General features: G+C 45.1%; 1 protein-coding gene across 2 annotated transcripts in view; it reads left to right on the plus strand.

Annotated features, from left to right (window-relative positions):
- LOC143961705 (uncharacterized) overlaps positions 1-23,789 on the plus strand; it is a 222,122-nt gene that overhangs the window by 184,712 nt on the left and 13,621 nt on the right. For both annotated transcript variants that reach the window (XM_077471024.1, XM_077471025.1), the window contains exons 10-11: positions 18,338-18,379; positions 20,626-20,676. In XM_077471024.1, coding sequence (XP_077327150.1) covers positions 18,338-18,379; positions 20,626-20,676 — 93 coding nt within the window. The remainder of the gene's footprint in view (positions 1-18,337; positions 18,380-20,625; positions 20,677-23,789) is intronic.

Here is a 23,789-nt window from a genome sequence, read left to right on the forward strand (position 1 = left end):
AATGTATCACAGCATAAACATGTACATAAAACATATTATAAACCCACAAATTTATAAGTAAAACCAATAGTAACTTCAGGGGGGCAGCTTTGGATAGGGCTTCATTGTGGAAAATGCCCTTCGGAAGTTGGAAACAACATGTAACTGTGGTGAGCTGAAGGACTAATGCTATCCTGACTGTTGGGTTGCACAGGGTGGTAAGCTACACTCTGGATGGGGGGATAAGGTGCGTCATTCTCTCGTTCTCTCTGAGGGTTAAAAAAAAAAAGTGTAGGAAATTTGTAGAGTGTAGACAACTAGAATGTCAGCTGCGTCAGTTTTGGGCTCTAGCAGTGGTCGAGGTGCTCTAAGTACGTCAGCTTCTTAGGAAGTAGAGTGTGGGGTGATCAGTTTCCGACTATCTGAGAGGCAGGAATGGGGGATGTCTCGACCAAGTGCGTCTCAGGGTAGGTTAAGGTACTAGAGTCGTAAGGTGCACCATAAAATAAAGCTTCCGAGGAAGTATTGCCACAGCGCGTCATGAGGTCGTGTGTTAGATAAAGAGGTGTATCTATACCAAGCCTGGCGATTTTTTTTCTAGAGTACAATATTAACGTGTGGGGACCACTATAAAGAGAGGGATAAGCAGAAAACTTGATAACATAGTAAATTGCAGTGACAAAAGCTAAGCGTTTCAAGAACCTTGAGTGCAACCCCATCCCCCACCGCCCATCTTCAAATACTTTATCCCCATAAGACAGAGCACATAATCATAAAGGAGGCATCTTGGCGCAGTGAGAAAAAGAGAAGAAGGAGGGGCAAGTGTATAGAGATGAAGAGGGTGTTGGGGAAAGAGTAGAATGCGTCTCCGCAGGCAGTATAGGACCATTACAGTGTGTATGTGAGACGCATGCTGACCAAGTTGGGTCTTCCGGTGTCAGTTATGTGTCAAGGAATGAATGGACACTGGTCCTGGCGGTGGTCACGGAAAAAGGGGGGGGGGGGCAAGAAAAATTTCCCCTTCCACAGAAGACAAAAGGTATCAGTATCCTCCCCATCTCCCTGTACTGAATAGTTGTTCCATAAGGACCGTCTATCCGAATCCTGGTCGCTGGTCCAAAGAGAGAGTTTCAAGCAAGGGGGAATAAGTATGTTCAGGGTGACAGGGCACGTCGTTTCGTGAAACGTAGAGGGCTGGCGACCTGTGGAAATTCTTGAGAAGAGAGCGTAGATATGATGAGATTCCCAACAAAGGACAGTTCTGGGCCGGAATGTACCTGAAGATGGACAATGATATGAAGTCCAGACCCTCAGGGCCTATCTGGCCTTGCTCTCCTATGGGCGGGAGAAGCAGTGGGGCTCTGGCGGTCTCTCGGATCCCTCTGAGTCAGCGGCCTAGGGGACAGCGATCTGCGTCTTCGGATGTGGAAATCGTCCCGCACCGGTATGGCTTCCATCGAATTGGTTCTTGGCAATGGAGGGTTGCGGTAGGCTCTGTACCAGTCTGGAAGAGCCACTAGAGGAATTTGTAGAATATTGCAGAATTCCCTGAGGTCCTCCGGGACTCTCAGATTAGCCGTTCTTCCTGCTGATGAGGCCGATAAGCAGAAGGGGAACTTCCAGCGGTATTGGATCCCTTTGTGGCGGAGGACGTCCAGAAGTGGACGTAAATCTCTCCTATTTTGAAGGGTTATGGGGGATAGGTCTTGAAATATTTTAACCTCTGCCCCTTGGTAGTTTAGGTTACGGCGATCTCTGGCTCTACGCAGTATGTCCTCCTTCATTCTAAAGCTTGTCAGGCAGCAGATCACATCCCTGGGGGGATCTGTATCTCTACCCCTGGGTTTAAGCGCTCTATGCAGTCTTTCCCATTCTATAGGGGATTCAGGGGGTCTTCCCAGCAAGTCATTAAAAATCTGTACTGTCACTTGGGTTAGGTGGGCCTGATCAACAGATTCGGGGATGCCTCTTACCCGGAGATTATGGCGGCGTCCACGGTTGTCCAGATCTTCCACGTGTCTGTGGATATCTCTGAGCTGGCTGCTGTGGGTATGTGAGGCATGTTGCAGGTGCTGCATGGTGGTGTCATGGCGGGCCGTCATTTCTTCCAGCTCCTCCATCCTTACGTGAAGAGACTGAATGTCCCTCCTGAGGTCAGTGATCACCGCTGTAAGGGATTCTTTAATATCCGCTGCCACCGCCCTGAGATCCTGCATATTAAGCGGGCGGGCAGCGGTAGCACTGGCTGTGGGAGAAGCTTCTCTGCTGTGTGATGGGCTGAGGCTGGATGCTCGTTGTTCCGAGTAGGCCCGAGGTGAAGCCGCGGCCTCGCGTGATCGGGCCCGGAATATCTCCGGAATACTGCGTTCCGGCGGCGGATCCGTACCTCTCGGGGAGCGCGACCACGACTGCGGTGACTTTCCCTTCAGTTTCCCCATGATGTCGCTGATTTTAGCTCCTAACTGCTAATGGTGTAGCCTCCGGTGGAGAGAGCCCGAGGATCAGGCAGCCATCTCCATACGGCGCCAAGCCACGCCCCCCCTTTAGTTTTTTTTGTCTTAAAGTTCGATCGTGTGTACGGGGCATAAGAGAACCAGTCCTTTAGACCAGGCAATGAGAGTATTTGACACTCAGGTATTCATATCAGAATAATTTACCTCCAACATGGAATCTTCTTACTAGGAGAGTTTGAACCTAGTGAGGAGGGACTGTCCAGATTAAGGGAAGTGAGAAGAACACTGGGGGGAGTTGGGACTGGATTTTATGCTATTCTAAGTGATTGTCCTAGGGGGTGGGGTTGGCTCACAAGTAGTATACTGCCATGAGAAGAGCCAGGAAGAAGGTTATGTGGGGAGTTGGGGTGAGCCGAACACTCCCCCCCCCCCCCGGTTCGGTTTGCACCAGAACTTGAATTAAATATTCCGTTAAATATTGTGCCTGGGGTCTCCTTAGTTTGCCTGTAAAGTAGCGCATCTTTGCCATGTTTAGAACAGTACCACAGCAAAATTACATTTCTAAAGGAAAAAAGGTCATTTAAAATTGCTTGCGGCTGTAATATATTGTAGGATCCTGATCGGATAACAATCATTGAAAAAAAAAGCATGGGTTCCCCCCCAGTCCATTACCAGGCCCTTTGGGTCTGGTCTGAATATTGAGGGGAACCCTGAACCAAAATAAAAGAAATGGTGTGGGGGGTCCCCCCAAAATCCATACCAGACCCTTATCCGAACATGCAACCTGGCAGGTCGCAGGGAAAAGGGGGGGTGAGAGGAGAGAGCGTGGACGCCTCCCATTGAGCCAGAGTTTTTCCCTGGATTTTTTTTAAGTCGTCTGCACTGTCATCGAAGATAGAGTTACATCGTGGGACATTTTTTTTTTTCTTAATAAAGGACTTGTCCTAAACTGTCTCCTGTTATTTTTACCATTTTGACACTTTTTTGGTGAATGAGTAGGGGTACAATGTACCCAATACCCATTCACATAGGGGGGACTGGGATCTGGGGGGTCCGCCCAGTCCGCAGTCTGCCACAACCACCGGGCAAGGGTTGTGGGGAAGAGACCCTTCTCCCCATCAACATGGGGACAAGGTGTTTTGGGGGACCCCAAAACACCCACCCCATGTTGAGGGCATGTGACCTGGTACCGTTCAGGGGGGGCGATCTCTCATCCCCCCCTTTTCATGCGGCCTGCCAGGTTGCTTGCTTTGATAAGGGTCTGGTATTGATTTTGGGGGGACGCCCATGCCATTTTTTTTATTTTGGCATGGGGTTCCACTTAAAATCCATAACAGAACTGAAGGGCCTGGTATGGATTTTGGGGGGGACCCCCATGCAATTTTTTTTTTTTACTTTGGTAAAGGTTCCCCTTAATATTCATACTAGACTCAAAGAGCCTGGTAATGGACTGGGGGGGGGGGGGGAATGTCGTTTTTTTTCAATGATTTTTATGTATATTGCCAGGATCCGGCAATACATTACAGCCGCAAGCAGTTTTAAATTACATTTATTCCTTTACAAAAGTAATTTTGCTGCTCTCATTCATAAAACTATGTACTTCTACCGTGAAAGCAGCCTTACATAGTGTGGGGCGTAAGAACTCAGCTCCCCGAGCCATGATTGGCCAAAGGCACCCTGCCTTTGGCTAATCATGGCTCTCACAGCAGAGTGTGCTGTGATTGGCCAAAGCATGCAGATCAGGTGCATGCTTTGGCCAATTCGAAGCCATCAATGCACTGCGACCTCTCAGTGCATTGACGGTCTTGCCGTTCATTATGCAGGCGCTCAAATTTCCCATGAACGTCCCATAATGTTCAGTTTCCGACGAACGGGCGAACATCAGGCTCATCCCTAGTGGGGAGAAGGACGGATGAACTGAGCCGGCACACATAGTAATTAGAAACTTGCAGGACAGGAGAGGACTATGAGATGCAAGGCGAGTAGGGCTGGGCTAGAGACACTATAGGCACATTTTAGGCCATTAAATATTAATATACTGTATTTATCGGCGTATAACACGAGCCGGCGTATAACACACACCCCAAGTTTAGGAGGGAATTTAAAAGAAAAAAACTTTAAGGAAAAAAACTTACATATAAATGCCCATCAATGCAGCCTTATCAGTGTCATTTGCAGCCTTCCATTGCAGCCTTGTCAGTCACTTGCAGCCTTACATTTAGCCTCGTCAGTTATTTGCAGTCTTGTCTGTGGCTTTGCCATTTAAAAATGGCGCCGCCGAGATACGGAGCGGATGTCCTGTGTATCTCGGCGGCGCTCGGTAGTTCTCGGCCGCTCTCGGCGGCTTTCGGCTATTTTCGGCCCGCACTTGGCCGTTCTCGGCTATTTTCGGCCTATCTTGGCTATTTTCGGCCACACTCAGCCATTCTCCCGGTGGCTTTTGGCTTGTAGTGGGCGAAAATAGACAAGAGCGGCCGAGTGCCGCCGAAAATACCCCGAAGCCGCAGAAAGCGGAAGAAAGGGTTAAAAATAGTGGGGGATTGGCATATAACACACACCCCCAATTTCCCCCTGATTTTAGGGGGAAAAAATTGCGTGTTATACACCAATAAATACAGTATTAAAATTTACGAAAAAACAAATTCAGTATTTTGCTTTCCTTTAAGTGCATTTTTTTTTCAAGTTGGTGACAGGATCGGTAACTTTATTTTTGTCACAAAGAGGTTGGCAAGCACTTGGATAGATTGTAGAAGTGATCGGGTGGCTTAGTAAATGGGTTAAAAATGGGGAAGTCACATAAACTTTGACTTTTGTTTTAAACAGTAAGAAACGAAAGTATCTGCTGAGGGAAAATGGTTAGACTTCTCCTTCAGAGGCAGCTAATTACAGTGGTCACATGATCAGACCGATCAACCCCCCCCCTCCCAGACTTAAAGGGGTTGTAAGCCCCCCCCCCCCAAAAAAAAAAAAATCTGCAAGACAAAGGCATAATGAGCTAGTATGCATACTAGCTCATTATGAAATACTCACCTTAGATCGAAGCCCCCGCAGCGGTTCCAGTACACAGCTCCGTCCGGTGACATCAATCTCAGAGTTACTTCCGGGTATCGCCTAGACATGCGCGATTAGTTTCATACAAATCGAAAATTCGTAAAAAATTTCCGCAAATTCGGGAGGATCCGAAATACGAATTGGTATGCTTCCGAATTTTGTACGAAATATGACATTTTATTTATGAAATTTTGGATCCAAATTCCTAACGAACATTCGTAATTGTTACGAAAAGTTAACGAACTTAAAAGTTAAAACCCCAGGAAGTCAGCACAGCACAGGGATGGTGGGAGCCCCTCACGATGATAAATTCATCATATCGACCATTCGGAATTGTTACCAAAAGTTAACAAATCTAACCAAAATTCGTATTTCGTACGAATCCAAATTGAATTTCGGACATGAATTCCGAAATACAAATGAATTCTAATACGAAACAGAGCGTAACGAAACGAAACAAATTTATTGACGGCGCCCATGTCTAGTATCGCAGGCTCGATGTTTTGATTGGCCTTAGCCGCGATGACGTCACTCCCCGGTAGCGGCAGACTAGCTGAAGCAACGGCAAAAATGTATCATTGCTTCAGTGCGCATGTGCCAGTGACATTGGGAAATGCTGATACAGGGGATATCTCCTAAACTGGGCAGGTTTAGGAGATATCCGGGGTAGCTCCAGGTAAGCCTTATTATAGGCTCGCCTGTAGTAAAAAGTGGATCTTAAGGGTTTACAACCACTTTAATGGCCCCAATAAAAGGGACACCAGGATAGGATGGGAAGGAGTTAAAAAAAAAAAAACATGTCCAATGCAATGCAGCAGTTTTCAAATTGTGAAGATTGAGCAGAGAGAAAGGAAGGTTAAGCCCCTAGGAGAAGCGCTCTCCCGAGGGGGGTTGCCTTGCGGTCCGAGTCCAGCATTCGGTTTCCATAGACACGAATGCCGGACTTTGCCCCGTCCCCCAAGTCTTTGGATTTGATTGACAGCAGCGGGAGCCAATGGCTGCTATCAATCTATCCAATCAAGAGCCTGGACCTCGTGGAGGGAGAGCACATCTCCACCAACAGAAATACGGGGCTCAGGTAAGTAAACCGGGGGGGGGGCTGGGGGGGCCAGTCACTGCCAGATGTTTTTTCACCTTAATGCATAGGATACATTAATGCAGGGGTCTCCAAACTTTCTACACAGTGGGCCAGCTTACAGTCCTTCAGACTTTAGAGGGGCCAGACTGTGACCTTTGGGAGTAGTAAAAGTCCCCGCAACACAGGGAAAAACAATGCCCCATCTTTGGTGTCAGTGGGAGGCATTGTATCCCATCGTTGGTGTCAGTGGGAGGCATTGTACCCCATCGTTGGTGTCAGTGGGAGGCATTGTACCCCATTGTTGGTGTCAGTGGGAGGCATTGCACCCCATCGTTGGTGTCAGTGGGAGGCATTGTACCCCATCGTTGGTGTCAGTGGGAGGCATTGTACCCCATCGTTGGTGTCAGTGGGAGGCATTGTACTCCATCGTTGGTGTCAGTGGGAGTCATTGTACCCCATCATTGGGGTTCAGTGGGAGGCATTGTACCCCATTGTTGGTGTCACTGGGAGTCATTGTACCCCATCATTGGGGTTCAGTGGGAGGAATTGTGCCCCATTGTTGACATATTTGGGCCTAATTGTTGGTGTCATTGGGTGGACTTGTCCCATCTTTGGTGTCGTCATGAGGAATTGTGCCTCCTCACTGGTCTCAGTTATATTTACCATTGCTGGTATTAGTGGAGGAAATAGTGCCCCAAGAGCCAGATAAAAGCAAGCAAAGGGCCGCATCTGGCCCCCGGGCTGCAGTTTGAAGACCACTGCATTAAGGTGAAAAAACACGAGGGTTTACAACCCCTTTTAAGATTTCTTCTTTTTTTTAAACCATATAAAATGTAAAAAAATTAAAATGTTAAACATCATGTAACTAAAAATAAAATAAAAATATAAAATGGTGATGTTGGGTGGGAAAGTGGTTGGGTTTGGTCCAAAATTCTGCTCTCGGCACTATCCAAGGTTGAGTTTCTTCCCTTTCTCTGGTGTTTCAGAAACCATCACCCTCTCAATCCTTCATTATGACAAATGTACAGGGAGTCTCCAATGAAGCTCTAATGCCGCGTACACACGACTTTTCGACGGACTAGTTCCGACGGTCTTCCCGACTGACTTTCGGCGTAGTTCCGATGGACTTTCCAAACGAACAGACTTGGCCACGCACAAGCACACCAAAGTCCGACGAATTCGAACGTGATAACGTATGACCGGACTAGAATAAGGAAGTTCATAGCCAATAGCCAATAGCCGCCCTAGCGTCGGTTTTCATCCGTTGGACTAGCATACACACGAACTGATTATTCGACTGGACTCGAGTCCGTCAGAAAGATTTGAAACATGTTTTAAATCTAAAGTCCATCTCTTTTTTAGACAGCAAAGGTCCGATGAAGCCCACACACAACTGAATTGTCCGGCGGATTTGTTAATTCGCCCATCAATCTATGGGATCTGAATCGGGTTCTCTCATTTACATTTTAGATCTACATCGGATCTTCTTGTGTTTTTTTTTTTTTTTTGCCAAAAGGTTTCCCTTATGAATAAGGAGGTGGTATTTGGAGGTTTTATTTTATTTTCAGTGTGTACATGATTGTTCCATGTTGATAAAGGCTTTAAGATTAATTTTTGTTTTTTTGCAGTCAGGCATTCATTTAAAAAAAAGGTGTGCTTTGGTTTCATGGCTGACAATTTAAGGTTTCCATTTCTTATTTTTTTTTTTTTTTTTTGATTTTATTTTAAATGCCAACATAAACATGAAAAACACCTTTCATCATTTCAGTGCAATGTGTAATCTCTTTAGGTTTTTATTTTTTTATTTTTTTTTATGAATTTTTTAATGAATTTTATCAGGAGACTTCTCCAAAATCTGACAGAATTTTCTGTTTCCTCCTCAGACAAAAGTATTAGAGAAGAAATGTCTCAGATGAATGGTGAGCGCATGAGGAATCTGGACCGCCATTGAGTCTCCAAATTATATCTTTTTTTTTTTTTGTTTTTAATCAAAACCTTTTTTAATAACTTTATAAACAATCCATACAAAACACACATGCATCCCATGTACATATTAAACACTTCCGCCCCGGAAGTATTTGCCCTCTTAACCACTTTCAGCCCGGACCATTTTGCTGGTCAAAGACCAGACCACTTTTTGTGATTCGGCACTGCGTCGCTTTAACTGACAATTGCGCGGTCGTGTGACGTGGCTCCAAAACAAAATTGACGTCCTTTTTTTTCCACAAATAGAGCTTTCTTTTGGTGGTATTTGATCACCCCTGCGGTTTTTATTTTTTGCGCTATAAACAAAAATAGAGCGACAATTTTGAAAAAAACACATTATTTTTTACTTTTTGTTATAATAAATATCCCCCAAAAATATATATAAAAAAAATTTTCCTCAGTTTAGGCCAATACATATTCTTCTACATATTTTTGGTAAAAAAAATCGCAATAAGCGATTATTGATTGGTTTGCGCAAAAGTTTTAGCGTTTACAAAATAGGGATAGTTTTATAGCATTTTTATTAATAATTTTTTATTATTTTTTTTTTTTACTAGTAATGGCGGCGATCAGCGATTTTTATTGTGACTGCGACATTATGGCGGACACATCGGACATTTTTGACACATTTTTGGGGCCATTGTCATTTATACAGTAATCACTGCTATATAAATGCAGTGATTCCTGTGTAAATGACACTGGCAGTGAAGGGGTTAACCAGTGGGTGGCAGTGTAGGGGTTAAGTGTTCCTAGGGGAGTGTTACTAACTGTGGGGGGGTTGGGCTTTCATTTAGTGAACACTGATCTCTGCTCCAATCACATGGAGCAGAGATCAGCGTCACTAGTTGCTAGGCAGAATGGAGAAATTCTGTTTACAACGGCATTTCTTCCTTCGGCCGCTCCGTGAGACGATCGCGGGGATGCCCGCGGCGATCGAGTCCGCGGGTCCCGCGACCGGACTCACGGGGGTCCCGACCAGCGCGGGAGCGTGCCGCCGGCGGTGCGCTCCCGATGGCAGGGCGGCAAATTTAAAGGGACGTACATGTACGCCCATTTGCCTGCCCGTGCCATTCTGTTGACGTACATCGTCGTGCGCTGGTCGGCAAGTGGTTAATGACCAGGCCATTTTTTACAATACGGCACTGCATTGCTTTAACTGACAATTTGTGTGATGCTGTACCCAAACAGAATTCATGTCCTTTTTTTTCCACAAACAGAGCTTTCTTTTGGTGGTATTTGATCACCTCTGCAGTTTAAATTTTTTGCATTATAAACAAAAAAAGAGCGACAATTTTGAAAAAAAAAATATATTATTTACTTTTTGCTATAATAAATATCCCAAAAAATGTAAAAAAAAAAAAAATTCATCACTTTAGGCCAATATGTATTCTTCTATATATTTTTGGTAAAAAAAAAATACAATGAGCGTATATTGATTGTTTTGCGCAAAAGTTATAGCGTCTACAAAATAGGGCATAGATTTATGGCATTTTTATTACATTTTTTTTTTTTTTACCAGTAATGGCGGCGATCTGCGATTTTTGTATTGGGACTGAGACATTACGGCGGACAGATCGGACACTTTTGACACTTTTTTGGGACCATTGACATTTATAAAGCAATCTGTGCTATAAAAATGCACTGATTGCTGTGTAAATGTCACTGGAAGGGAAGCAGTTAACACTAGGGGGGCGATCAAGGGGTTAAATGTGTTCCCTGGGGAGGTGTTTCTAACTGTTGGGGGGAGGGGACCAACTGGAGGAGGAGAGAGATCGCTGTTCCTGATCACCAGGAAAAGCAGATCTCTCTCTCTTCCTCTGTCAGGTGTGTTTACATATCTCCATTCTGGCTCTCGATCGCAGGTGGCCAGTGGACATCACAGCCGCTGGCCACGGGCTTTGGGTCCCCCGCCGTGCAGCGCACACGCGCCTGCTATGGCTTGTAAAAGAGCCGATGTACCAGTACGGCGATTCGCAGGAACGAGCCGACCTGCCGATGTACAATGACGGCAGCTGGCCAGCAAGTGGTTAAATCAGATCCTTTTTTTATTCATTTTATAAGCAATAAATACAAAACACACATACATCCCATGTACATATTAATAATTACAGTAAACATATATTTTATATATATTCCAAGAAAAAAAAATCTATAATATCCTATTATCGCTATCTATCTATTCCTGGTCAATCAGATTTTGCCGTTTTTATAATTGCATATCCACCTTTCTCAGTCATAAGGGAAAAAATGGTCACCACCTTTTCCCTACTTCCATTGTATTCCTCCAACCTATTATCCCTCTATTCCTAACTATCCCTCTCTTCCCTGCCAGTATAGGTGAAGTTTGGGGCATCTCCATAACATATGTATTAAATTGACTGGACCCCAATTGCATAGTTACATAGCAGGTGAGGTCGAAAAAAGACACATCAGTCCATCAAGTCCAACCTGGGACGTTAGGGTGAATCCCCACGCTGCCATTTAAATAGCTTCTCCTCAGTATGATAGGTTCTATGCAGGACGAATAGTTGGGTTAATTTTTGTGTAGGAGATATGGAAACCATGGGCAATGCTGACAGTGCCGCCTCCCATAGGTCATCGGATATAGGCCCTAAGTCTCATGCCCATTGTGCCTTTGATGGTATATCCACCGATTCTTGAAACTTATAAAAGACACAATATTGTTGACATATAAGAACCCTCTTAGCATCCCTGTCATGTACCTGATCTGATGCCAGTATGCAGAGAGGTGGTCCCCATGTGGCTGGGTGCGGTATACCTCTGAAAGTGCCCCAGAAGGTATACGTCCCAAAGAAGCAAGGGTTGCCCGCAAGATTTTGGATGGGTCCAGAAGAGAGTCACCTCATGAGGATTGCCAGGGCGTGGCGGTGCACAGGAGGCCAGGAACTCCCGGCTGTGCTTGGAATAAACCAAGAGCAGTGGTCATCAACCCTGTCCTCAGGGCCCACTAACAGGCCAGGTTTCGAAGATAACTGAAATACATCACAGGTGATATCATTTGCTGCTCAGTGATTGCAGTATTCTAGTCTGCATCTCCCCAAGGTAATATATAAAGCCTGGCCTGTTAGTGGGCCCTGAGGACAGGGATGATGACCACTGCTTTAGAGGACATCAGTGAACGCCCGGCTGAGGTCAAACACAGGATGACAAGAAGCAAGAACAAATCCGTGAATTAAGCTAAGGTCATAAACTGTTAATCAAACAGAAGCAAATTCCATATAGAAAGATGGGGTCATGCACAGATAATCAGGCACAGGCAAGATACATATAGCAAGCCGGGGTCATGCACGGGTAATCAGGCAGAGGCAAAGCCCATATAGCAAGCCGGAGTCACGCATGGTTAATCAGGCAGAGGCAAAGTCCATATAGCAAGCCGGGGTCATGCACGGGTAATCAGGCAGAGGCAAAGCCCATACAGCAAGCCGGGGTCATGCACGGGTAATCAGGCAGAGGCAAAGTCCATATAGCAAGCCGGGTCATGCATGGGTAATCAGGCAGAGGCAAAGTCCATATATCAAGCCGGGGTCATGCACGGGTAATCAGGCAGAGGCAAAGTTCATATAGCAAGCCGGGTCATGCATGGGTAATCAGGCAGAGGCAAAGTCCATATATCAAGCCGGGGTCATGCACGGGTAATCAGGCAGAGGCAAAGTCCATATAGCAAGCCGAGGTCATGCACGGGTAATCAGGCAGAGGCAAAGCCCATATAGCAAGCCAGGGTCATGCACGGGTAATCAGGCAGAGGCAAAGTCTATATAGCAAGCCGTAGTCATGCACGGGTAATTAGGCAGAGGCAAAGTCCATATAGCAAGCCGTAGTCATGCACGGGTAATCAGGCAGAGGCAAAGTCCATATATCAAGCCGGGGTCATGCACGGGTTATCAGGCAGAGGCAAAGTCCATATAGCAAGCCGGGGTCATGCATGGGTAATCAGTCAGAGGCAAAGTCCATATAGCAAGCCAGGGTCATGCACGGGTAATCAGGCAGAGGCAAAGTACATATAGCAAGCCGGGGTCAAGCATGGGTAATCAGGCAGAGGAAAAGTCCACATAGCAAGCCAGGCTCATGCACGGTTAATCAGGCAGAGGCAAGATCCATACAGCAAGCCGGAGTCACGCATGGGTAATCAGGCAGAGGCAAAGTCCATATAGCAAGCTGGGGTCATACACAGGTAATCAGGCGGAGGCAAAGTCCATATAGCAAGCCGGGGTCATACACGGGTACTCAGGCAGAAGGAAGGTCAAGGAGCAAGCCAGGGGATGAATCGAGAGAGGAGGTCAACAGGTCTGGAACAGGTCAAGAACAAGAGATCCAAGCAATAACAGAGGTTCAGGGATACAGGAAGCTGACGACAAGCCAGCAACTTGGATCAGACAGAGGCAGTCTTTTATAGGCCAACAGGGGGATCCATCTATCAAATGATGCGCCCATGGCACCCATTTCTTCTACTGGCAAGCCTGCCAATACTTCCACAGCCATTTCCCTGACAATCCCTTCTAGACAACAGTGAGATTATTATAGATTTATTGAGATTCAATACATGGCATTGGGCCTGTGCCTGTATCCTAAGCTGGAGAAAGTGTAAAGATCTTTGTTTTGGGATCCCATATTCATTACTTAATTGTGTAAAAGTTTTTAACACATCATGATGATGAAATAGTTGGAATATATACCTCAACCCTTTAGTCTTCCATAAATCCAACTCTTCCAATTTACTTAATTCTCCATAGCTGGAATTTTTCCACAACGGGGTAAATAACGTATAACCATTAACCCTTATTTTTCATTTTCTGCCACATTTTATCAAATAATTTACCCATTAAGAAACCCTTATTGCGTAACAGGTTTCCCGTCTCTAGGGATGAGCTTAGTGTTCGACTCGAACATCGGCTGTTCGCCCGTTCGCGAATTCGGAACGTTATGGGCCGTTCGCGCCAAATTCATGTGGCACTCACGGCCCACAATGCACTGAGATGGCGCAGTGCATTGCTGGCTCATGATTGGCCAAGCATGCACTGTGACCCCGCATGCTTGGCCAATCACAGCGCCGGCAGCGAGGAGAGCCATGATTGGCCACAGGCAGCATGCCTGTGGGCAATCATAGCTCAGGCTGTGTAGTACACGCCCCACACTATATAAGGCCGCCAGCGCGGCGGCCTTGTGTAGTGTGTTGGCGTCTGTAGCAGTTAGTGGGTGTTCTGTGTACCTTCAACACAGTATACACCGATCGTTATCGGCCGATTTTTCGTTCTTGCTCTTCTGTAGTGGTTGTTGTCTGCGTGCCCTGACCGCAGTATACACCACTATATCCACCTATATAGCTAGCGATATATCTATCTTTTATAATAGAGCTTGCAGTCAGTGTTAGGAGATTGTGCGTGCTGTCTGCGTGCTCTGAACGCAGTATACACCGCTATAGCCACCTATATAGCTAACTATCTTGCTCGTTTTAAATAGAGCTTTCAGTCAGCGGTAGGAGATTGTGCGTGCTGTCTGCGTGCTCTGAACCCAGTATACACCGCTATATCCACCTACATAGCTCTTCTCTATTTGAGCCATCTGCAGGAGTTAGTGGAAGTTGTGTGTGCCTCCAGCACAATATACACTACCAATTGCTGGTTTTCCCAACTCCCTTCAGGCCATTACCATGTCTGGAAGGCCAGCAAGGAGAGGCAGACAGGCACGAGCCGATAAAAGAGGGCAAGCAGGCTCTGTGTCTAGAGACAACAGTGCTGGTCGTGGACGCGGTGCATCGTCATCATCAGCACGTGGCCATGGGACACGCTTGTCCTTCTTTTCGGCAGCTGGACATGTTGAGCCGCAACATGCCAATGACTTGGTAGAGTGGATGACCAAGCCCTCTTCATCCTCCTCATCCTCTCTCACCCAGGCTCAGGGTACTAACAAAGCAGCTGCCAACGCATCGTATTCCCTCCTCTCAATGTCATCATCAGTGACTCCTTCCCTAGACCCACCACGTCCTCCTGAGGAGTCTCCTGAGCTCTTTGAGCACAGTGTTGGGTACATGCTCCAGGAGGATGCCCAGTGTTTTGTGGGCTCTGATGATGACACTCAGCTAGAGGAAGGCAGTAGCGTGAGCACAGAGAGAGGGGATGCTCAAGAAGGACAGCAATCTGGCAGTCATGTTCCACAAGCTGCAGCATACTGCCAGGTTTGCTCCAGCAATGAAGAGGGAGGGGATTATGAGGGCACTGACTCCACGTGGGTGCCTGGTAGGAGAGAGGAGGAGGAGGAGGCACATGTCCAACGAGGCAGGATGCCCTCCGGGGGCCAGCTTAGGGGCAGCACACCGACTGAATCACACCGCAGAGCTCCGCCTGTGCAGGGTGCTGCCTCTGCGCGTTATTCTAAAAGTTCTTTGGTGTGGGCCTTTTTTGAGACGAGTGCATCAGATCGCATCGCTGCTATTTGCAACATATGTCTCAAGCATATCTCGCATGGCCAAACCATCAGCCGCTTGGGCACCACATGCTTGACCAGACATATGTTGACCTGCCATGCAGCTCGTCGGCAAGCTTACCTCAAAGATCCACACCAAAGAACAAAGCGGACCTCTCCTTGCTCCTCATCAGCTGGGATCTCCAACCCCACTAGACCTTCAGTCCTCTCTGAAACCTGCATACATAATTCTGTGGAGGAGCTAGTGGAAGGAGATCCTGCATACATAATTCTATGGAGGAGGAGGTAGTGGAAGGAGATCCTGCATACATAATTCTGTGGAGGAGGAGGTAGTGGAAGGAGATCCTGCATACATAATTCTGTGGAGGAGGAGGTAGGGGAAGGAGATCCTGCATACATAATTCTGGGGAGGAGGAGGTGGTGGAAGGAGATCCTGCATACATAATTCTGTGGAGGAGGAGGTAGTGGAAGGAGATCCTGCATACATAATTCTGTGGAGGAGAAGGTAGTGGAAGGAGATCCTGTATACATAATTCTGTGGAGGAGGAGGTAGTTGTGATGGAACCTATCCCCCACACTCCGCTTGAGTGCTTCCGTCAGTATACGGCTTCCTAAGTCCTGGGACATGAGTCCAATGGATATGGCTATAGGAACCTCCAAGAACTAGACAACACCAGTCTTGGAGTACTTCAGGAATAGTCTGTTATTTGAGATTTTACACAAGTATATACAGCAGGATGACTAAAACCTAACCTAATTAGCATTAGCTAATTATCTAATCATTGACCCAGACTAGTTGTCGGGGAGATAGACTTTTCAGGGTAAGATTTTATGTCTCCTAGCTCACTGACTGACTATTCAATACACATTACCATAAACATCAACACAGGGTTAATTAGCACAAACAATAGTTTGGAATACTCTTACAAGCTAGACTAGCTTCATTTACACAACAGACAAGTGGCTGGAGTTGATGACATTAGCATCTAACAGTTTGTGTCTCAACAGTATGATTCAGTCACTATTGCTTAAATGGCAAATACATATCCAGAGTCTGGGTGTCTTGGGGGGGCACGGACCTGAATCCAAGTAACACCACCTCAGGGGTCCCCAGGCATACAGCTCACAAAGAGCACCATTCCCCCAAATGCCATGGCCCATAATCGCAAGCAAGAGGCTGGCATTCAGTCCCCTCCACAAGCCTTGGTCCCAGCTAAGTCTGTCACAGTAGTGGAAGGAGATCCTGCATACATAATTCTGTGGAGGTGGTAGTGGAAGGAGATCCTGCATGCATAATTCTGTAGAGAAGGAGGTAGTGGAAGGAGATCCTCCATACATAATTCTGTGGAGGAGGAGGTAGTGGAAGGAGATCCTGCATACATAATTCTGTGGAGGAGGAGGTTGTAGAAGGAGATCCTGCATACATAATTCTGTGGAGGAGGAGGTAGTGAAAGGAGATCCTGCATACATACTTCTGTGGAGGAGGAGGTAGTGGAAGGAGATCCTGCATACATAATTCTGTGGAGGAGGAGGTAGTGGAAGGAGATCCTGCATACATAATTCTGTGGAGGAGGAGGTAGTGGAAGGAGATCCTGCATACATAATTCTGTGGAGGAGGAGGTAGTGGAAGGAGATCCTGCATACATAATTCTGTGGAAGAGGAGGTAGTTGAAGGAGATCCTGTATACATAATTCTGTGGTGGAGGAGGTAGTGGAAGGAGATCCTGCATACATAATTCTGTGGAGGAGGAGGTAGTGGAAGGAGATCCTCCATACATAATTCTGTGGAGGAGGAGTTAGTGGAAGGAGATCCTGCATACATAATTCTGTGGAGGAGGAGGTAGTGGAAGGACATCCTGCATACATAATTCTGTGGAGGAGGAGGTAGTGGTAGGAGATCCTGCATACATAATTCTGTGGAAGAGGAGGTAGTGGAAGGAGATCCTGCATACATAATTCTGTGGAGGAGGAGTTAGTGGAAGGAGATCCTCCATACATAATTCTGTGGAGGAGGAGTTAGTGGAAGGAGATCCTCCATACATAATTCTGTGGAGGAGGAGGTAGTGGAAGGACATCCTGCATACATAATTCTGTGGAGGAGGAGGTAGTGGAAGGAGATCCTGCATACATAATTCTGTGGAGGAGGAGGTAGTGGAAGGAGATCCTGCATACATAATTCTGTGGAGGAGGAGGTAGTGGAAGGAGATCCTGCATACATAATTCTGTGGAGGAGGAGGTAGTGGAAGGAGATCTTGCATACATAATTCTGTGGAGGAGGAGGCAGTGGAAGGAGATCCTGCATACATAATTCTGTGGAGGAGGAGTTAGTGGAAGGAGATCCTGCATACATAATTCTGTGGAGGAGGAGGTAGTGGAAGGAGATCCTGCATACATAATTCTGTGGAGGAGGAGGTAGTCGAAGGTGATCCTGCATACATAATTCTGTGGAGGAGGAGTTCCTGGAAGGAGATCCTGCATACATAATTCTGTGGAGGAGGAGGTAGTGGAAGGAGATCCTGCATACATAATTCTGTAGAGGAGGAGGTAGTGGAAGGAGATCCTGCATACATAATTCTGTGGAGGAGGTAGTGGAAGGAGATCCTGCATACATAATTCTGTGGAGGAGGAGGTCCTAATACCCTGCACCCTCCATCTCTGTAGACAAACAAAAAAAAACGCACATGCAGTTCTAATACCCTTGATAAATTAGTGCCAAGTGCAGATACACAAGGCAGGCCATGTAGCTAGTATTACGAGTATCTCTCTCTCTCTGCTCCTTTTTCATGTTTTTCTAAGCTCTCTTTGTATATTTTCTTGGAAACAAAATGTATTCTGTACAGAGCTCAATAGCTCAAGCTTAAATATACCGTTACATACACAACTGATATCATTAGGGAAGTGACTCACCCTTCTAATGTCACTTTCTGAATCAATTGTAAAGATTTAACGTGAGTCGTGTTCTGAACGACTGTTGTTCTGAGCAGTCACATGTTTCCTTCATAGTCTGATCACCCTTCCTGTCTGTGGAGAGTCTTGTTGTCCAATGTTTCTGATTCATATTTACTTTTTTTATTATATATATTTTTTTAGATTCTGGATTGACAAAGGATGTATCTGTACAGAGCTCAATAGCTCAAGCTTAAATATTCTGTACATACACAACTGAAATTGTTAAGGAAGTAACTCACCCTTCTAATGTCACTTTCTGAATCAATTGTAAAGATTTAACGTCGTTCTGAGCAGTCACATGTTTCCTTCATAGTCTGATCACCCTTCCTGTCTGTGGAGAGTCTTGTTGTCCAATGTTTCTGATTCATATTTACTTTTTTTATTATATATATTTTTTTAGATTCTGGATTGACAAAGGATGTATCTGATTTGCAGAAATCAGGTAATTATAGGAAATCTATTAAAGTGTATGAAAAACTAAAAAACTGAAAAGATGCAGCGCTGAATGTATATATAAACCTTTGCATGTGATCCAGGGATGTGACCCAAACTATAAATAGCTCAGAAAAAAGTGCCAAGTGCATATACAATCAGTAAGTGAACTGAGAATTTTTATTTTCAAAATGGTGACATAACCATGTGTACAGTGCTAATTACATATATGATCAAGGAGTTCTCATAACGGTTTATAGGCAATGAAACCTAATATGGTACTCAAACCAAAATATAAAGACCTGTGATGGCCACAAAATATTTCATAAATAATACCATCTATGTGAAAAGTAAAGTCCAAACTAGCAACATAAAAGTCACTCAAATGAAAATAAAAATAAAGTTCATCATATCATATGCAATCCCTTGAACACGATAAAACAATAAAAAATCACATGGGAAACAGCAATGGAATTGGATGCAAAACAAGGTGATATTCACACACGACACCCGTGAATGTGCCTCCAACACTAGGGAAAGGGGATGGGTACTCTTACCCAAAGATGTGGACCCACATACCAGCAGCGGTGAGTCAAACAAGCATGAACAATGTTCCAAAGTCGCTCTTCAGCTCAAACTCCTTCAAATGACCTCACCAATTTATTTATGGCTTTGTGGGAGGAGAATGTCGTCTATGCTCTACAGAGGCCTGAATTGGCCATGTGGGCTAGATACGTTGACGACAACCTCCTCTTATGGAAATGGGATGAAGAGTCCTTACATGACTTTATGGCCACGCTTAATGATAATGAGAGAGACATTAAGCTGAGCTATGAGACTAGTGATACTGCAATACGCTTCCTTGATTTGGAAATTTCTAGTATCGACCATAGTCTTACCACTAAGACTTTTTTCAAACCAAATAGTTGCCATCACAGTTCATGGCTTAAATCAGTCCCACATGGTCAACTACTATGCATCAGATGGAACTGTACTGATCTATTTAGTTTTCATCAACAAGCCCTAACTCTGAATTCTAAATTTGTCGAGAAAGGATACCTCCCGAAGATTATTGACAAGGAGATTAATAGGGTTTCAATGATTGATAGATGTACATTGACTTTTGAACAATCTAAACATGTACCTTACACCAAGTTTAAATGGTCCTTCATTGTGCCACTGGAGTGTACTTAAAAATGATCCGTTGTTAGGTCCTGCTCTTCCAGATAGAGCAGGAGTGGTTTATAAGGGAGCTTCATCTTTAAGGAATCAGATTGCCCCGAATGTAATAGACCCCCCCACTCGACCTTCTTTTTTTCATAACCTGAAGGGATATTATCCCTGTCCTAAATATAATGTTTGTACACACAATCTTTTTGGAAGGAGAAAGTCTGTGACCTTTGAGTCTACTACCACCTCCGTGATCTACCAGATGAAGCCCTTGACCACCTGCGCCACCCGCTATATTGTGTACCTCATGACATGTCCGTGCAAACAGCAAAATGTGGGACGGACTATTAGATCTTTTTCAGTTAGGGTGAACAAGTATATTGCTAGTATCAAGAAGGGTCGCATTAACCACAGCGGGCCTAGACATTACCTGCGCTATCACAATAAAAATCCTCCAGGTACTAGATTCCAGGTCATTGACAAATTTGTCAACCATTGGAGAGGTGAATCCTGTGTGAGGGGCGATTCACAATTAGAGACATTCTGGATATACCAACTCAGTTGTTACTCCCCTCATGGGATAAACATTGGTTGGGATGTCAATGCCTTTATTAATAAAGCATAGGTACACCCCTATATAATTTCCTTATCACTGGTGAGACTTCTGTGTGCTATTCGGTTATGGCATATAGAAGTACTAGCTATATTACTGGTTAGTTTCCTTATATACATTGGAGGTCCAATACAGGACTGTCAATAGTAAATTGTATTTTTGGCTTTAGTTACATACCTTGGTCATTCCTCCTATTGGTGATTCATATTTCATGTCATCAGTTGGTTACTCTTTCTGTGCTAGTATATGTGAGAAGGGTTCCATATTGTTTGTTATCTCCATTTTCATTTGTATTAATTTGAATGAAGAATCTTATTAGAATCTCCTTTGAGTTTATTTATTTGCAGTCTGTGTCCCCACTTGAGGAGTTCCACCCTGTATATGTCCTGGTGACCATTGTTACTTAGACAGGAAGTCATGAGAAATGTTGTTACAATGTTCAGCCTCTTCAGCTTTGTGTTTTCTCTTTCCAGTTACCAACATAACGGATGATCTGAACAAGATAAAATTGATTATAAATAAAGGTAAACATTTGGCATTCCTTATTGGGCAGCACAGTGGCTAAGTGGTTAGCACTTCCACCTAGCAGAACTAGCGTCATTGGTTTGAATCCCAACCACGGCACTACCTGCCTGGGTTTCCTTTGGGTACTTCTTACACATTCCAAAAGAATGCTGGTTGCTTAATAGGCTTTTGTCTAAATTGGCCATAGTATGTGTATGAATGTGAATAAGGGACCATAGATTGTAAGCTCCTTGAGGGCAGGGACTGATGTGAATGTATATATATATATATATATATATATATATATGTAAAGCACAGTGTTAATTGACAGCTCTAGAGTACCTGAAATTAATTATGAGGCAGAAGCCCAGAAAATAGCTAGCTCCACCCTCCTTCTTACTCCCTGGCCTAATGCAGAGCTAATAATATCAGATAGCAAGGGGTTCCCCAATGGTCCTTTATTTATGTGGTTCCACCATAAACCTTTATTTGGGGGGTCCATCCATGGACCTTTATTTATGGGGTCACACCACAAACCTTTATTTATGAGGTCCAACCAAGGACTTTTATTTATGGTCTTACTCCATGAATCTTTATTTATGGGGTCCCACCAAGAACTTTTATTTATGGGGTCCATCCATAGACCTTTATTTATGGTATCCCAACCTGGACCATTATTTAGGGTCCCACAATCAACCTTTATTTATGGGGTCCAACCATGAACCTTTATTTACAGGGTCCCATTATAAATCTTTATTCATGGAGTCCCACCATGGACCTTTGTTCATCCTGAGTAGAGCATTCAATAAACAAATACTGGAGTTGTATTTTTTCCTCTCCATGCATTGCACTCCACTTTGTTGGTTGAGGTGGCACTGATGAAGCTGTAGGGATGGCAAAACTGGTCTCAGTTGCCCAAACTGTGTTCCAGGGTGCCCATTGCAATAGAACAGGTAGGTTCCTTCACCTGCTAATGCTTACTGTTACCTGTTATTCAATGTTAAATTTAACAGAAACATTTAATGTCTTCCCTACCTCTAAGGGAAGGGAGGTCCTCAGATAGAGAACCTCAAGTTACTTAACTGTTTACAGTTATAACAAACACATGTGTTTCCCATTATGTCTGTAACATTCCCTTTTACATCAGAGTTCCCCTTTACATCAGGATCCGCAGAGTTCCCCCTTGCACTGTAGAGGGGAATCCCGTAGAGTTTGATGTAAAGGGGATAAAGCGAAGGTGGGACTCTGGTGACCACAGTGACCCTCCATAGACTCTGTGTGGCCTGGTTGGAGCTGTCACACTGACCTCACCTCTTCCATGCCCTGTTTGGTGAGATGCTGAAAAACAAGTAACATTTATCCCATATTTGCGGCTTTGGGCGCCATATTGTTGAAGACTAACTCAGATCTGTGTATACGGGCAGACTTCAACAAAATGGTGCCGGTAATAGAGAAATTGGCTTGGTGGGGGGTTGAGCTCCCGGTGACAGAGATCTGAGGGGAAGATGTCCTGTCCAGGCTGGTGTCTGGAGTGTGGCTCTGTGGACATTTTGAAAGATTTTTGTCCCATCAGCTGTTGTGAACAGAGTATGGCCGTGTGCTGGCCTACTACCCTCCTCTCTACAGATGTCACCACATGCCCCTCTTGGCCCCTGAACACTAGTTGGTCTTGTGGCCCTCCATGGTGGTGGAATGCCAGGGCCTGGTCACAAGTGGACCTTTTTGACCCCGGTAGTTCTGCCACTGGAATCCAAAGATATTATTAAACGGTAAATTTCCTCTTTCTCCTAATGTACATGTGCTTGGACCTTTTATTCCATGGCATCATTGATAGAGGCGGCCACCTTACACATTGACTATGCCCATTCAAAGTTTAATCAAGTCTCAATCGTTGTAGTATGCAGTAACTCATGATTGCACATCATCACACTGTAAGATAACACTTTGGGGTCTACTGTATGTATATAAAAACAATATATGGAATGTCTTAAGTAGTGATGGCCGAACGGTTCGCCCGGCGGTCGTTTTGCGGCGAATTTCGGCTGTTCGCGGTCCACCCGTTCGGTGGACTATTGGCGCCGTTCGCCCGGCGGACTTCCGTGTTTACTGTGTAAAAGAACTTTGACCTATGATGACACATCCATCATGGGGTACAGGACAGCCAATTGAGACATTACAGCACATGGACACTTGGACATTGCCCCTAACTTATAAATACACCCAAACCGGCGGCCATTTTACATTCTTTCTTCTGTCACTATAGGGAGAGGTTGCTGTGTGGAGCAGGGAGAGATTGCAGTGACCCAAATCGCTAGCTATTTGGTACACAAAAGTTCTTTTCAGGACTGGTATAGGTGTTAGGTGTAGTTCAGGATAGGCAGTGCTGTGCTAGTGATTGTTGCAGCAGCCTGAGTGTCTTTTGTCAGTTTAGAGAAGGGGACAGAGCGCTGTGTGCTGCAGGGACAGCCAGTTTAGTCATTAGCTGTTACTATCAGGTCCACAAAAGTGCTATTTCAATTATTGTTCCAGTAGCCTCTGTTTTGTCAGTTTATATAGGGACAGGCAGGAAGCAGTGTGTGAGGCAGTGAGGGTCAGTTTAATCAGTAGTTGTTACTATTAGTTCCACAAAGGTTCTTTTCAGGACTGGTATCAGTGGTATGGTAATAGGCTTGTACACGTATAATATTCTTTCTTCCAAATATAGAAAGAATATTATACTTGACTGCTGCCCTTCTGCTGCAGTCTGCTAATCATTCACAACCCACTTGTTCCACAAAGCTCCTTATAAGGACTGGTAACTTGGTCTGTCTAGGGTGCTACAGTACATAGGGTTGAGTGAGGTACAGTCTGCCATTCTATAAGGACTGGTATAGGTCCACAGTACATAGGGTTGAGGTGCACTACTGCTGACCGCTGCCCTATACTGCAGCAGTCCTTCATCGGTATAGGGACTGACGTACAGTCTGCTAATCACTCACACACAACCTACTTGGTCCACAAAAGTCCTTATAAGGACTGGTAACTTGGTCTGTCTAGGGTGCTACAGTACATAGGGTTGAGTGAGGTACAGTCTGCCATTCTATAAGGACTGGTATAGGTCCACAATACATAGGGTTGAGGTGCACTACTGCTG

Source organism: Lithobates pipiens, unplaced genomic scaffold, assembly GCF_037356315.1.
Source record: "Lithobates pipiens isolate NorthernLeopardFrog02 unplaced genomic scaffold, aLitPip1_a1.2 Scaffold_8, whole genome shotgun sequence".
Lineage (NCBI taxonomy): Eukaryota > Metazoa > Chordata > Amphibia > Anura > Ranidae > Lithobates > Lithobates pipiens.